The sequence below is a fragment of the Gorilla gorilla genome, chromosome 2 (genome assembly GCF_029281585.2).
Source record: "Gorilla gorilla gorilla isolate KB3781 chromosome 2, NHGRI_mGorGor1-v2.1_pri, whole genome shotgun sequence".
Taxonomy (NCBI): domain Eukaryota; kingdom Metazoa; phylum Chordata; class Mammalia; order Primates; family Hominidae; genus Gorilla; species Gorilla gorilla.
Window position 1 is genome coordinate 178425810 of NC_086017.1, and position 15328 is coordinate 178441137.

At 33.7% G+C, this 15328-nt stretch overlaps 1 protein-coding gene across 8 annotated transcripts in view; it reads right to left on the minus strand.

The window, feature by feature from the left end:
• Nucleotides 1–15328, minus strand: part of ZBBX (zinc finger B-box domain containing) — a 140451-nt gene that overhangs the window by 71983 nt on the left and 53140 nt on the right. For all 8 annotated transcript variants that reach the window (XR_008678154.2, XM_055381777.2, XM_019024832.3 and 5 more), the window contains exons 10-14: nucleotides 9797–9917; nucleotides 5169–5278; nucleotides 4686–4786; nucleotides 3434–3513; nucleotides 1625–1767 (exon numbers count right to left, since the gene is read on the minus strand). Coding sequence is in view for 7 of the 8 variants with exons in the window: in XM_055381777.2 (XP_055237752.2) it covers nucleotides 1625–1767; nucleotides 3434–3513; nucleotides 4686–4786; nucleotides 5169–5278; nucleotides 9797–9917 (555 nt within the window). In the remaining variant the exon portion in view is untranslated. The remainder of the gene's footprint in view (nucleotides 1–1624; nucleotides 1768–3433; nucleotides 3514–4685; nucleotides 4787–5168; nucleotides 5279–9796; nucleotides 9918–15328) is intronic.

Consider the following 15328-nt stretch of genomic DNA (forward strand, 5'->3'; position numbering starts at 1 on the left):
AGTGGTGAATATGTATCACATTATACTTTTGTCAAAACTCATAGCATGTACAATACCAAGAGTGAACTCTAATATAAACTATGGACACTGAGTTACAATAATGTATCAAAGTACATTCATCCATTGTAGCAAATGTACCAGTCTGGTTGCAGAAGCTGATTATGGGGGAGGCTATGTATGTGTATAGAGCAAAGGGTATATAGGAACTCTCTGTACTATCTGCTCAGTTTTGCTGTGAACCTAAAACTGCTCTAAAAAGTAAACATTTCAAAAATGTGTCTTTAAAGTAACAATTACATGGGCATTTATGTGCATCATTTTCTTAGAGGCAACAGGAACATCATGCACTAGCTTGATCAAACTATACTCATCTTCAGGACAAGATTGGAATACTGTCCCTAAATTCCCATGTGGCTGTACTTTATATTTGGCCATAATAATTTAGTGGTTTAGTATTTGAAAATGTCAAGACCAGCAGGATTTACACAAATCTACCACTGCTTTCTATCTTCTGCTGCCCAATCAGAATGTAATCATCAGTTTTACAACTATTTATTTCAAATATGCCCTCCGATATCTCTCAAAAATCTAATCTTCACATATGATATATTTATTAATTTTTCTTAAAATTCTAGGTAGATCAAATCTAATAATTAAAAGGAGGCTTGAAAATTATCTAGTTCCTACATTTTTGCTTAGGAAAATGAAGTCTAAGCAAGTAAGTGAGATGTTCAAGGTCAGACAGTGATTTAAAGGCACAAATGGAAACAAAATCTGACTCCTAGGCCAGGATACTTTGCTGTGACTGTCTTTAAATGATCTCACAATCTGGAAATTGAAACCACACATATGAACACAGCATTCTAATCTACAGGTACCTAGGGAACTACTAGTAATAGCAACATAGATATATAAGCAAGATGATTTGTTTTGTTTTGTTTTTTTGAGACAGAGTTTTGCTCTTGTCGCCTAGGCTGGAGTGCAACGGTGTGATCTCAGCTCACCGCAACCTCTGCCTCCTGGGCTCAAGCGATTCTCCTGCCTCAGCCTTCTGAGTAGCTGGGATTATAGGCACCTGCCACCACGCCAGGCTAATTTTTTTTTTTTTTTTTAGTAGAGATAGGGTTTTGCTATGTTGGCCAGGCTGGTCTCAAACTCCTGACTTCAGGTGATCCACCCACCTCGGCCTCCCAAAATGCTGGGATTACAAGCTTGAGCCACCGAGCCCGGCCAGTGATTTGTTTTATTTTGGTTCATCTCTCATGTGAAACTTTATATCAGATTTGAATATTTTTGAAAAATATTTAGTGCAAGTGAGAGCAAGAGGGTGCCAGTCAGACTTCTGTCACTGAAAGGCCTTCCATGTAATCTTTTAAATGCTAGCTGAGTCTATAATAACTTTTAGAGTGCCCTATATTGGCTGATTTTTCTTACATGTACAAACACTGTTGTCCATTGACTAAATTGCATATTTACTAGAAAATTATATTTTCAACTAATTTTCATTTTAGTACTGAGGTTTTTTTGGTTTTAAAATGAACAGCATAACAAAGCTTTTATAGACTGCAATAGTAAATTACCAATATGCGCTGTTAATAATATCCAGCAACAAGAAAAATGTTACCTTTTGAATTATCTTTATAATAAGTAGAGCTGTTTCTCAGACAAAGATTTAAGAAGTCTCTCTTTCCCTTATTGAAAACATGATGTTGATGGATGCCATTTTCATATTGAAAGCTATTCTTCTCATAATCATGAAAAGCACAACTTTCACATGTAGGAACAAACAAAATAATAGAGTTGAAAAAATGATTTTAAAAAGAAAATTTTAAAAGTCCCAAGTCATTAAAACAAATATAGTAAAACTTTAATAGGGTTATTTACATTAATTTAATATTTATTTTAACCTTACTGTGAACACATTCTCAACTATAAGTAACTAATAACACTGTGGATTTAAGATGAATAGGTAACTGGACCAAATCTAATTTAACTGCAAAATTTCAGTTGAAAGTTTGTTTTCCAAAATATATTGAAATAAGTTTGATTTCTTACAGTTTCTTCTAAAAAGGGAGTGTTCTCTTTCAAGCTCATTAAAACCTGATGAAATCAAAGGCTATACTACTAGATAAACATATTATTTGTTCATCAATAAGAAATGAGTTTAAAAGCAGTATGTGATATTTAGGTTTCAAATTTTAATAATGATTACTATCTATATGCATAGTTACAATTTAAATAACATTCTTTATGAACTGAATAATATATTTAGTAATACCTGATATTTATATAAGCTCTACAGAATACCATTATAAAACTTATGGATTATACTCAACCAAAAAGGCCCTCTTGTGTCACTCATGATCCCCAGGAGAGAGAGAAAATTAATGTAGTTCTATGGGCACCTCCAAACCAAAGCTGTAAAACTACTGCCAAATCATGATCAGTAACTTTCTCTGCCTTCTCTAACACCTTACATAGGAGTCAAAGCGAAGACATGTGATAAGATATATAAAAGAATCCGATTAGAGAACAGAAATGTTATTCATTTCCTTAGAGATAGAGTGGTGCATATAAACCTCTTATCTGCTGAACAGAAAGTTGTCTCCTGCCAAAACCCCACTTCCAAAAGCACATTTGCTGCCAGAGAGCTGGTTCTGTGTGTCTAAACATGGGATTTTTCTGTTCAGGGGAATCACTCACGCCCATAGCTATTGTAAAATGTGGACAGGGGCCTAAACTGATCTGAATCAAGAATTGGTAGAGGGGATACTTGACAGGAATTTCATTCCACTGTTTACAAATCCTAAAGTTTCAACAGCAAAAGGGACCGAATCCTAAAGTTTCAACAGCAGAAAGTAACTGTTTTAACATTACTAACAGATGCAGTTAGATATTATTTTTCATTTGGAAATGAGAAAATTCTACAACACAATTACAAAGTGAACCATTATACTTCATTTGTTTACTTTATTATATGTTAAAATCTACCTAGGAAGTAATCTATAGTACAGGAGCTCTTTTAGTCTCTCAGCCTAATCATTTATAAAACTTTTTATTTAGGGTTCATAGAAAACTGAAGAAAATCCAGAGTATCTTTAGAGAGAAGAAGAAAGCTCATATGAAACATATCAAAGTTGATCAACCATTTCAGAGGATAACAACCCCTAAGTTCAGAAGAATTTATTAAATAATCCAAATATTAGGTAAGAGTACAAACCTATCACTACAGACAGTTTTCTAATTGCTGAATGTTATTAAATATTAGCAATATTGTATACAAATTTAAGCATGGGTTAAGTAAAATATACTCTAACATTAATGTCATATGTTTTTTCACACCACATATTTCACATTTAAAAAGACAGTTGATTTTGTGTGTGTGTCAGGAGGGGGCTCGATATGCACACAAAGTTAATTAGAAAGATTTTACCTTTGTTGACTGTCTGCATCAGCTAATTCAACTTTGTAAGGCACAATATTTTCTGCTTCTTCAAATTCCTCTTCATAAGTCTTATTAAATTAATGTTATATAATATTAGTAAGTTCACAAAAATTTATTACACATTAACCAACTTACTTATGGGTGATATTTGGAGTACATTTTTCCTACAAATGATGTTATGAGAGCTCTAATTATATTTTATAACACATAAGTTCTAGGAGAACTAAACAAATTCAACTGACATTGGTTGATATGTCAATTACTTTATCACTATTATAATACCCCAATCCAACAATAATAACTTATATTTAAGTATGTAACTACTACCTGCCAAGTAGATTAGTGACTAGGAAGTTGTCAGTTCTCTGACTGGCTCATCATAAACTTACTCTGTGTATCAACAATGTAATGAATGGCATGCCCACATGTATGTAGTGTGTGTGTTTTTGTCCAGTCTCTCAAATTTATCCAGAGGAGAAATAAAAATGTTGTTAGCCAAAAAACACAAATAACAAAAATAGCAGAAGCTTTCAACCTAAAGAAAAAAGGAAGAAAGCAGTATTTAAAAGAGGTAAGTTCTCCATTCTAGTCATTTTCTTAACAACCACAGTAAGAGAAATATCTAGGACAAGTGGCACATTCAGCTACTATATTACTAGAAAGTCAGAAATGCACTGAGTGTATCACACCCTAAACCTTCAGTCCAGAGCTCTAGCTCTGACTGGGTCTGGCTCTAGTTGATGCTATTGGTGTCTTCTACATATGTTCAAGTTATGTTCAAGTTATTTGACTTGAATATAGTCTTAAACACTATTTCTACCTTTAAATGGAAAATAATATTAAATGACATTCAAGAAACTAAATTTACACTTAAATTTTAATGGGTACCATGTAACGAGACTGATATTTGTTTAAAAACTTGATAACATAGAGAACTAAACTAATAAAATATCAAACTACATATCTATAAGTTAAAATAGTGAAATGTCTTCTTACCTCCCACAATACATTCATCCAAAAAAATTGACAATACCAGTTTAGCTCACAAATTTACTCTTTACATTCAGAATAATATTGTTTTATTCTTATAAGCATATTTAAACCCAAACACTTGTAAATTTCCTATTAAACTATGTAAGTTATTTGAGAAATCTTATTGAAAATAATATGCAGATGTAAGTATACATTATGAATTCCCTGTTAAAAAGCATGAATGGTCATTATGCACTTATGCACTTACATCATCCAGTTCGACTATCTTTAGAGATGGTTCAGGTCTCTCTATGTTTAATGTTTCTACTGGCAATAAAAGAGCTCTGTGTTGTACTTTGGTCTCCTCACCTAGGAAATAAGATTCACAAATAATATCATCAAAGAATATATCTTACTTTATAATTTCTTCAAATAAGATAGCCACCAAAAAAGAAGAGCGTTCTCATGTGTATCTACACAAAAATACAAATACTGTCAATTTTCCCAGTTCAAGTGAAATACACATTTATTAGCATTCAATTTTTAAATGAAACTATCTAAATCAAGGCAAAGTATATCTAGGGAAAGGGAAAGAAGTGAGTGTGCATGATTTTCATCTAAAGAGAAAAGATTACATGGTACAACTGAGAATAATATATTAAATAAAACCAAAAGCAGATTCTGATTAATGCTTAGTGTATATAACTTGAGACAATACATTTTAAAAATATCTAATCAAGTATGAACTAACCATCACTATCTTCATCGTTTTCATTTTGAGAACGCTGTGCATCACCAGTGGTTTCACGTGGATGTGGGAACGTATCTGGTAGCATTTTAAAAAGTTGCTCTTGTGGAGTTCTACAAAATAAGAAAGAAGCAATTAAGAGACTGAAATATATTACCTGAAACTTTCCCAGACAAGCTCTTGATTTATTTATCAAATAAGTGAGTATACAAAATTAATGATGAAAACATAACTGTACCTTTAATTCAAAGATAAGTACAATTGTATAACAGAATCTTAATGTACTAAAAAAAACTGTGTAAATCAACTTGACATCACAGAAGATTTTTAAATTGCATATCCTACTGAGTTTTGTTTAAGCTAAAAATCAAAGTTATGCTACAAGTCAGTGTTCTCTCAAAAGCCACATGGAGTCCATTAAAAACACCATGCTACTTAAAAAGCTAATTTATGAATGTGAGTTTTAGTTCACAGTCTTGGCATTGTGTTGATGAGTTCTAAGGGAACCTGAGGGCATTTGTCTAAATTTCCATCATACCAGCAGGGTGGTAACATAGGCTCCTACAATAAAAATGTAAGGTGTTCAGGCTGTGGTATCTATTACTTAATTAACAATGAAGACTGCTGCAGCCCATTTCATATGGAAAGCAGTGAAGCCCAGGAATTCACAGAGGTCAAGAGTGTATATTTGGTTTCATAGTATATAACCAAATTATTGGAGAGAAGGGTCACTTTTTAGCCAAGAATATGAGTAGCTGCACAGCCTTTCCACACCATGCAAGCTCATAAAGTCCCTATGCAAAAGGCAGAGACTTCTCAATGATATTTGTAGTTAATATGGATACAAAACTTAAAATATACCAGGCTCCATTCTAACTAATTTTGGTACATTACATTTTATTAGATATTAAATAGGCACTAGTATGATCTTAACTTTACAGAGGATGAGACTGAGACACAAAGTGGTGTACTGACTTGTTGAGTCATTCAGGTAGTGAATGCAGAAGAGGAATTTGAACTCAAGCAGTCTGCCTCCCAAAAACCATGTTCTTAACCACGTACTTCCTTTATAATGCCTCTTCTGCAACTTTCAAAGGCATTAAAATTTTGATAAAATTGACAAGTGACTTTGGAATTACATTTATATGCCAATTGTTAATTAGAAAAAGGCAATTAACAGATACACACTACTGTTACACATATCCTCATTCACTTTTAAAATTTGAATAAATTTGTGGTGTACAGTTTTGTGGGTTTTTACCAATGCATAAAGTCATATGTACCGCAGTACTCCCCCCCAAAAAATAGCCTGAAGAGCTATTATGGGCATCATACTTTAAAAAATATATACAGCCTGGACATTAGTTATAAATGAATTAGCTTAAACCTCTGCCATATAAGCTACTACAATGAGATACAACTACACACCTTATTAAAATGTCAAACAAAAGAAAAAAAAACTGAATACCAAGTGTTGGCAGGGATTTGGAGCAACCAGAACTCTCGTGCCTTGCTGGAGCAAATGCAAAATGGTACAGTCAATTTAGAAAAGAGTTTGGCAGTTTCTTATAAAAATAAACATGCACTTACCATATAGCCCACCTATCACAGTCCCAGGTATTTACCCAGGGAATTAAAAACCTATATTCAAGAAAAACCTGTTATGAAAATATTTTTAAAGGACCTAGTGATAATTGCCAAAAACTGGAAACCAGCCACAACAAATATTGATTCATACAAGAACATGGATGAATCTTAAATGCATTCTGCTAAATGAAGGACATGAAAGGACAGATACTGTATGATTTCATTTATATGACCTTCAAAAAAAGGCACATTTGTAAGGGTGGACAACAGATGAATAGTTGTTATGGACTAAGAAAGGGAAGAGGAGAAAGAGGAAGCTCAAGGGAATGTGGTTGTAAGACTGTTTTTTGTGGGGGCAGGGGTACTGTGGTAGACACATGACTTTATGCATTGGTAAAAACCCATAGAACTGTACACCACAAGTTTATTCAAATTTTAAAAATCAGTGAGGATATGGGCTGAACCCAATGAAAGTCATACCAACCTTAAAGCAGGTAAGAAAGAAATGAGCACTATGGCCAAAGTAATGTTGGAAAACATGGTTTGGCCTAGATACCGTAGGCTACAGATAAAAGCATGACACACAAAGACTGTACTCTAGGTGGAAAATTTGTTTCTTTCAGTGATATTATTAACAGTAATTTTGAAATTAATTGTCCCTTGTTTCTCTCAGTGATATCTGTGATTCTGAAACTACTGTACATATACATACATATATATTTTAGGGCTAATTAATAAATATATTATAGATAATGAAAGCCAAGTTTCTCACTGTAAGTGAAAGAAATTTGTCAAATAAGCAAAGGGAGAATGGAAATGAATCATGTGATGCTGGTTTGGATTCGGAATGCCTGAGTGTGAATGCATGTTACTTTAATAGATATCCAGATGGATAGATACAGAAAAAAATTTATATATGTGTATGTGGATTTGTGTGTGTGTGTGTGCACGCACGTGTGGGTGTGTGTACTTCCCAGTTTCTTCCTCTGAGAAGGCCTAGAATTGTGGCACCAGAATAGTAATGACCACACCTAGAGTCCAGATCTTTGTTTCTGAGCACCATTCTCCAATAAAGGGAATCAGTATTTTTTTAGAAAAACAATTCCTTGGCTTGGGCAGGGAAAATGCATCTTGAGTTCCAGAAAAAAAAGAGATGTTCAAAGCAAACTAACCAAAAAAAAAAAAAAAATTGATGACAACAAATCAAAAGGATGGAAGAGTCAACCCGACAGAGTCCACAATGGCCAAGGCAGAAATAATTTGAGTTGCAAAATAAATAACAATAATATTAGATATCAATCCCCAAAATAAAATAAATATTCATGAGTTGACATAAAGAAAAAATAATAAAAGTGGGTGAAGGAACACTTCTTTTAAGAGGAATTCCAACTAATAAATTTAGAAGGAACAAAGGAAATAGAATATCTGCAATAGAGCAGAAGAGTACTAACTGCTGCAGGCAAAATTCACTCACAAATTCTAAAATTAGGAGGTGAAAGTTTAAGGGAAAACAGAGTTGATGTATCATCTCACTGTGTCTCCTCTAAAATATTTATCAATTATAAAGGGAAAGTAGTGATTTTACAGTGGAGAAACTTAGCACCACCTTAACTATGTGATCAAGGTGAACATCATCTGTAATAAGATATATTGACATCACGATCCCAGAATGTCACGCACTGAGAAGGACACATATTCTCTGTGGTATTTTTCCTCACAGTGTATAGCCTCAATCTAATTATGAAAAAACATCAGACAAGCCCAAATTGAGTACATTCTGTGAAACACCTGGCAAGTACTCTTCAAAAGTGTTAAGGTCATGAAAGGCAGGGAAAGACTGAAGAACTGTAATGGATAAGGAAATATGACAAAAAATACAATGTGTAATCCTGGACTGGATCCTGGAATGGGGTAAGGATAATAGTGAAAACGCTGATGATAAAATAAAGTAAAATGTACAGTTGTCAATAATATTGTCCCTATGTAAGTTTCCTAGTTTTGATATGCACTATGTTTATGTAAGATGTTACCATTAGAGAAAGCTGAGTGAATGTTATTTGGGAATTCTTTGTGTTATTTTGAAACCTGTCTGTATATCTTCTTTTCAAAATAATCCAAAAGAAAAAAAATCTAGCACATTACAAATAGTTGAAGGTGAGTGGTGGTGCGGGTATTAACCTATCTAGCAGAGGCTTCATGGGAAACATGAGGGCTGATTTCAAAAATCTGAAGCGATACCATGGAGAAGAAAAATTAGATTTTATCTGTATGGGCTTAATAGGTAGAATTAGAACCAAGTTTAGAAATTAGCTGGAAACAGATTACAGTTCAATGAATATCTCTTCCACAGATGGAATGGGCCACCTCGGGAGATGGTTTTGCGTAACTGAAGGTGAAGCAAGGGTGTGATGACCACTTCTCAGGCAAATTCTAGAGAGCTCCTCCAACAACTTGCACCTCAAAAAAAGACCAGAGACCAGCCTCATCCAACCATTATCACCTGGGAGCTATTAGAAATTCAGAAATACAGAATCTCAGGCCTCACTTCAGATCTACGAAAAAATAACCCATATTTTGCCACAGTTTCTAGCTGATTATATCTGGTGATATCTCTTTGAATAAAGTATATTTAATTACTATTAATAAAATTAGAAAACTGTTTAATTAATTTAAAACTAGATTCTGAAAATTATAGTCTCAAATGTTAATGCTAATATAAAAAACTGGTGTCTTCTCAAAGTAATATTTCATTTATCACATTATTTTTATTATTATTCTTAAATTCGTTTCTGCATTTGTGCCTTTTCCTTATATACACATTTCCATTTCTCAAGGAAAACTCTAAATTAATGATGCATCATATACATACATAGAATTAAAATTCTTATTGGAACAGCAACTTCACAGGGATTTAATCTTGCTTTAAAATTATGTATGCAAATATGAAATATACATATAAAATTGCTATAGGAAGGCATGTCATACAAGAAAGAAACATAAATAACTTTCATATTTCCTAATAGTAGTATAATTTCAGAAAATACCTCCTGTGTTTTTTAAGCCATAATTTTTCCATATAGGATAGAATGTCTTCTTTAAGTTCAATATTAAGTGGTTCTCTCCAAATTTTCAGATTAGTCTGTACTTCGCATTCTTCCAATGAGTCTGTAAAAATAAACACAATGTGCATAATTAATGTAAGCAAGTTTACAAATTACTATATCTTCTCTTAAGATGTAGAACTCATCATTTTTGGGGCATATATGCTTTAATATTTACTTATACAATCAATAGGTTAAGGTTTAAATAACGCAAAAGTATTAAATATTGGTAATTTATTAAGTGACTGGATAGACAGTTTTCTTCAACAATCTCTTGAAATGAAGGGATCTTATGATTCAGAAGGTTTGTTAAAGCAACCCATTCTTTTAAATAAAAATTATAAATACAAACATTCATTGTACATTGTATAAACACATACATAAAGGTATAATACACAGATGTATAAAGTGTTATAGCCACTGACAATAATATTTACACATTATGAGAAACAGGAAAAAATTCATAATGACATCTGGAGGAGACAATTTTCTTCACAAATTTATATCTACATGGTAATTTACTTCCAGATGTTTAAGATATTTCTGAAGCACTACTAAATTAAAATCACTATTCAGAGATATTTAAAACTGATGAAGATATCTAGGAAAGAAAGCAGTGTAAATCCAGGATTACTAGTCTCTCCACCCTCCCACGTATCGTTCCTGTCTCCAAACTGAACATCACAGGGGAAAAAAAATGTAGGAGAATCAAGGGAAATAGTAAAGATGGGAAAAACATTTTTTTATGAACTAAGGCTAGAGGGTGTCCCAGCCTCATATTGTAGACTTCAATGATTAACTGCCAGAAACAGCCACGGGCCAGCAATGGAAACAAATTAAAGTAAAAATAAAGTAAGGAATCCCACTTCTAATTTTCCCAAAGAGTAGAGCAGTGTTGAAGAAAGCAATTGGAAAAAGTTTGGGAAAACACTGATCAGAATCCCTTGAACTGAAAGAGCAGAGTTAAGGACATGAGCAAGTCATGAGAGAAAAGAAATGCCTCCACTATGAGTCCCCCTTTTCATTTTGAAACAAGATTTCTTGACAGGAGAGCTAAAAGGGGGGCGGGGGGAAAGAACTCTTTTCTTTTTGCTGTCTAGATGTTAGAGAAGAGCCACTGTGCTTGAGATATAAACTCTAAACACAGAAGGGTGATGGAAGAGGAAGAAGATAAAGCAGCTGGCCCGTGATTCACTTTTCTTCCTTACCAATGGCACATTCCCAAGAAATAAAGATGGGAGGTGACCTGGATTAATTTGTTTGTGAATATGTTGATAACTGGACCTACAGGCAAATGAATTAATAATATTTGCTGGGAGGAGACTCTTTAGCTATATGGTGTATTTAAAATGCTAGCTCTTGTTTAGAATTGCTTGTCGTAAACAAACTTACGGATTTATGAGGCATGGCTCCCTGGGAAATGCCAAATAAGGTATGTAACTTATGTTTTTATTTGCTCCCTTCTTTCATGGTTCACTGGCTACATTGTATAAGAATGTGCATAAGATTCTCCATCCTCAAATTGATGGGATCATGGGTGTTTTCCTTAATAGATAGTGCAAAAGTCCTGATGGGAAAGTATGCCTAAAGTGTGTGAAGAATGGCTAGAAGTCAAGAGTGGCTGAAACTAAACCAGCCATGCCTGCAGGAGAGTAACAGGAGATGAGATGTCTGAGATAATGGACTTCAGATCACACACAACTTTCTAGGCCATTGAAAGTACCTGTCTTTCACATAGAAGGAAATGAGATTTTAGAATACTAAAATAAAACCAAGTTAAAAATCAATAACAGAAATAACTAGAAAACTAGAAATTTAAAGCATACTATTAAGCTGAATGGTCAAGAAATATGTGAAAAGATGTTTCATGTCATTTGTAATAAGAGGTACACAAAATCATCTCTATTAGACAAGCAAAAATTTTTAAATCTCACAATATTAAATGTTAGTGATAATGGAAAGCAAACAAAATTCTTTTTTTTTCTTTGTGATAGGCTCTCACATTGTCACCCAGGGTGGAGTGCAGTGGCGTGATCATAGCTCACTGTAACTTTGAAATTCTGAGCTCAGGTAATTGTTGACCCTCAGCCTCCCACGTAGCTAGGACTATAGGTTCACATTATCACGTATGACTTTTCTTTAAATTTTGTGTAGAGATGAGGTCTCACTACATTGCCCAGGTTGGTCTTAACCTCCTGGCCTCCTAAAGTGCTGAAATTACAGACATAAGCCAGCAGACCCAGTCTCTTTCTTAATTAAGGGATTCCAGAGCTGTGACCTGGCTTAGGTCTGAGGACTTCATAAAAAACTGAATCCCCAATATGGTGGCCGAAGCCGGCTCTCTGCCCATTAAACAGAAATTTTATTCTACTATAGGTAAAACAGTAGGCTGCATGACTTTTTCATTCCTAGGTACACCAATTATCGTCAGAAATCTCTGTGAATTGAAACACTGATCACTACTCTTCCTTGACCCCTACTTCAGTAATTTTTTCACCATAATTTTGAAGATTGTGTGCCAACACCTGGCCTCTATCATTTCCATTCTTTGAAATCAGGATGCTTGGTCCCATTGAAGCATTCCCCTCCAGTCATCTTTAGCCTATAGAGGAAGGCCACAACAAACCTTTTTAAGTATTACGGTGCTTAATGCCTAGGTAATGACAGCTAAATAGGTTGCACATTATCGGTTCCAAAATTCCTATCTCCCAAAGCCTTCCAACTTCTTCTTCTACAAAATGGCAAGGAAATTACAGCATCTCAATCTCATAAACTTTCAAATCAAGTCCAGTTTTCAATTAACCAACCCGCCCAATTGTTACTGCCATTCCTGAAGTGCTTGAGACAAAACACTAAGATCCAAATCCTGTGCAAGTACATCTACATTGATAAAAACAATCTCATCTAATCTGATTTGTTTTTTATTTCTTAATCTAACACTGTTAAATGTCTTCTTCTACTTGCTTTCCAAACTCGTGTGATACAGTTGAAAAGAGGCAGTGCCTGCTATTTTCACTTGGCATATTAGTCTGTTCTCACGCTGCTAATGGAGACATACCCGAGACTGGGTCATTTATAAAGGAAAGAGGTTTAATTGATTCATAGTTCCACATGGCTGGGGAGGCCTCATAATCATGACAGAAGACAAAGGAAGAGCAAAGAGACTTCTTACATGGTGGTGGGCAAGAGAGAGCTTGTGCAGGGAACTCCCATTTATAAAACCATCATATCTTGTGAGACGTATTCACTATCACGAGAACAGCACAGGAAAGACCCACTCCCATGATTCAATTACCTCTCACCGGGTCCCTCCCACAACACATGGAAATTATGGGAGCTACAATTCAAGATGAGATTTTGATGGGGACACAGCCAAACCATAACACCTGGTATGGACGTGGGCATTGCACTTCTTCATCCAAATTATACTAATCATTTGATTTTTTTGACCTCCACTTAGGCTGTAAGTTCCAGATGAGGTTGCTACTGCTTTTGCACATCATTTGACCCCACCACATAGCGTGTACTCAATATTCGCTGATAGAATTATTATTGAGAGTAATGTTGTATACCTCTAATATGTAAAACATTACTTGTGCCCAAATATTAGCAAATAATAAAAACAAAAGGTAATGACAAAAATAGCCAATATTGTCTACTTCACAAATAACAGTAAAAAGCCAGTTATAATGAGAATAATTTATTGTCAACCAAACTGGCTAAAGTTAAAGAACCAGAAAATGCAGGAAAATAGTCATGTCACACTCTACCAGTGAGAGTACAACCAACACAGTAATCTTTTTGGAGGCCAGTTTGACAATATTCATTAAAATTTCATAAAACAAGTCACCACTGAGGCAACATTTCTATATTTAGAAATTTATTTTAAGGTAAATATGTAAGTGCACAAATAGCTAAGATGCCCATAATATCTTTTAAATACTGGGAATTAGAAATAAAATATCCATCAATAAATGTCTGATTAAATCATGCCATATAGAATACTCTACAAGAGTTACAAATGATTGTGTGTATCTCTATTTAGATGGCCAGTTGCCCATTACAGAATCTCAGTGAAAATGCAAGTTAACTAATAGTATTTAGTGTCACCTCATTTTTTTGTGTGAGCATGTGTGTGTACATAACTATGGTTATTGAAAAACATGTACCAAAATGTTAACATGGATTTTCTCTATATGATGAGACTGAGGTATTTTCATTTTCTTCTTGGTAACTTTTTGTTATAACCAAGTCTTTCAAAATAAGCATTCATTATTTTATCGTATGGTTATTTCCATTATGAGGAACAAATTTTAAAAGAGTTATACTTCTGATCTGGTGACTTATCAACTCGGTACAGTATTATTTTAAATACTATGGCTTTCAAAGTAGACAAAGAAGCATTTCTATAGAATAATTAGTACTTTTCAGGGTTGACAAGTCAAAAAAAATTGCATGAAGTAGCAAGCATAAAGCACATAAAATAACACAGCCAATGAGAAATGAGGTGTATACTGAGATATAAACTACTAAGAAGACAGCATTCAAATAATGTCTTGAAAATGTCAATGAAATTGATGTGTAATAAAGAAATGTAGAAAAATACTTGAAGAAAATTTATTTAAAAGTTTAATTATAATTAGAAGACATCGTGTGATACTTTGAGATTAGAAATTACACTGTGTAATAAAAGTGTAATAATCAGAAGAGTTTCTCCAATGGAAAAAAATGAAATAAAAATAGTAAAATTGGCAAGTAAGATACATGATTGAAATTTATTATCTAACATTTTATATTAAATGGAAAGCAATGGGAAGACACTACAAGATTCTGAGTAATAAAATTAATAAATTGAATACTTTTAAAACTTATGGTTTTCCTCAAGACATACTGGGAAACTTCAACATACTGTTCAGTCATCTGGATCATCAATGTCTAGAATGTAGGAGCGAAATTATATAAAAAAAAAAGAACAAAAAGTAGTTCAAAAAGAAACAAAAACAATGAGAACGCAAATCAATTCTCCTTCTGAAGTTCATAGTGGTCCTTAAAATTGTATTTTTAAGTCAAATATTCTAAAAAAAAATTCCTCTTTATCTCACAGACTCTCCCATTTTATGTGTTATAATTACTGCTCAAAAAAGCAATAGTTGTCCTGGCAAAAATTTCTACTAGAAGAAGAACTGAAAGAATCCAATTATCCATTCATTTGACAGTCTGAATTTACATAGAAAACAAATGCAAATCCCCCTAGTGCCCAATTCAGGGCCTATAAATATTAAACCACTCACCAATGATCACACAGTGCATACTCCTTTGAGGAGTTATAGCAAACTGCTGTCCCAGTGTTTATAGATTTTGAACATCACATTTATATTCACAGAGAATGGAGGTAAATAAACTAAAGTCAGCTTCATTTTAAAACATTCATGGTATAAAAACAGCCATACTGGCTGGGCACGGTGGCTCATGTCT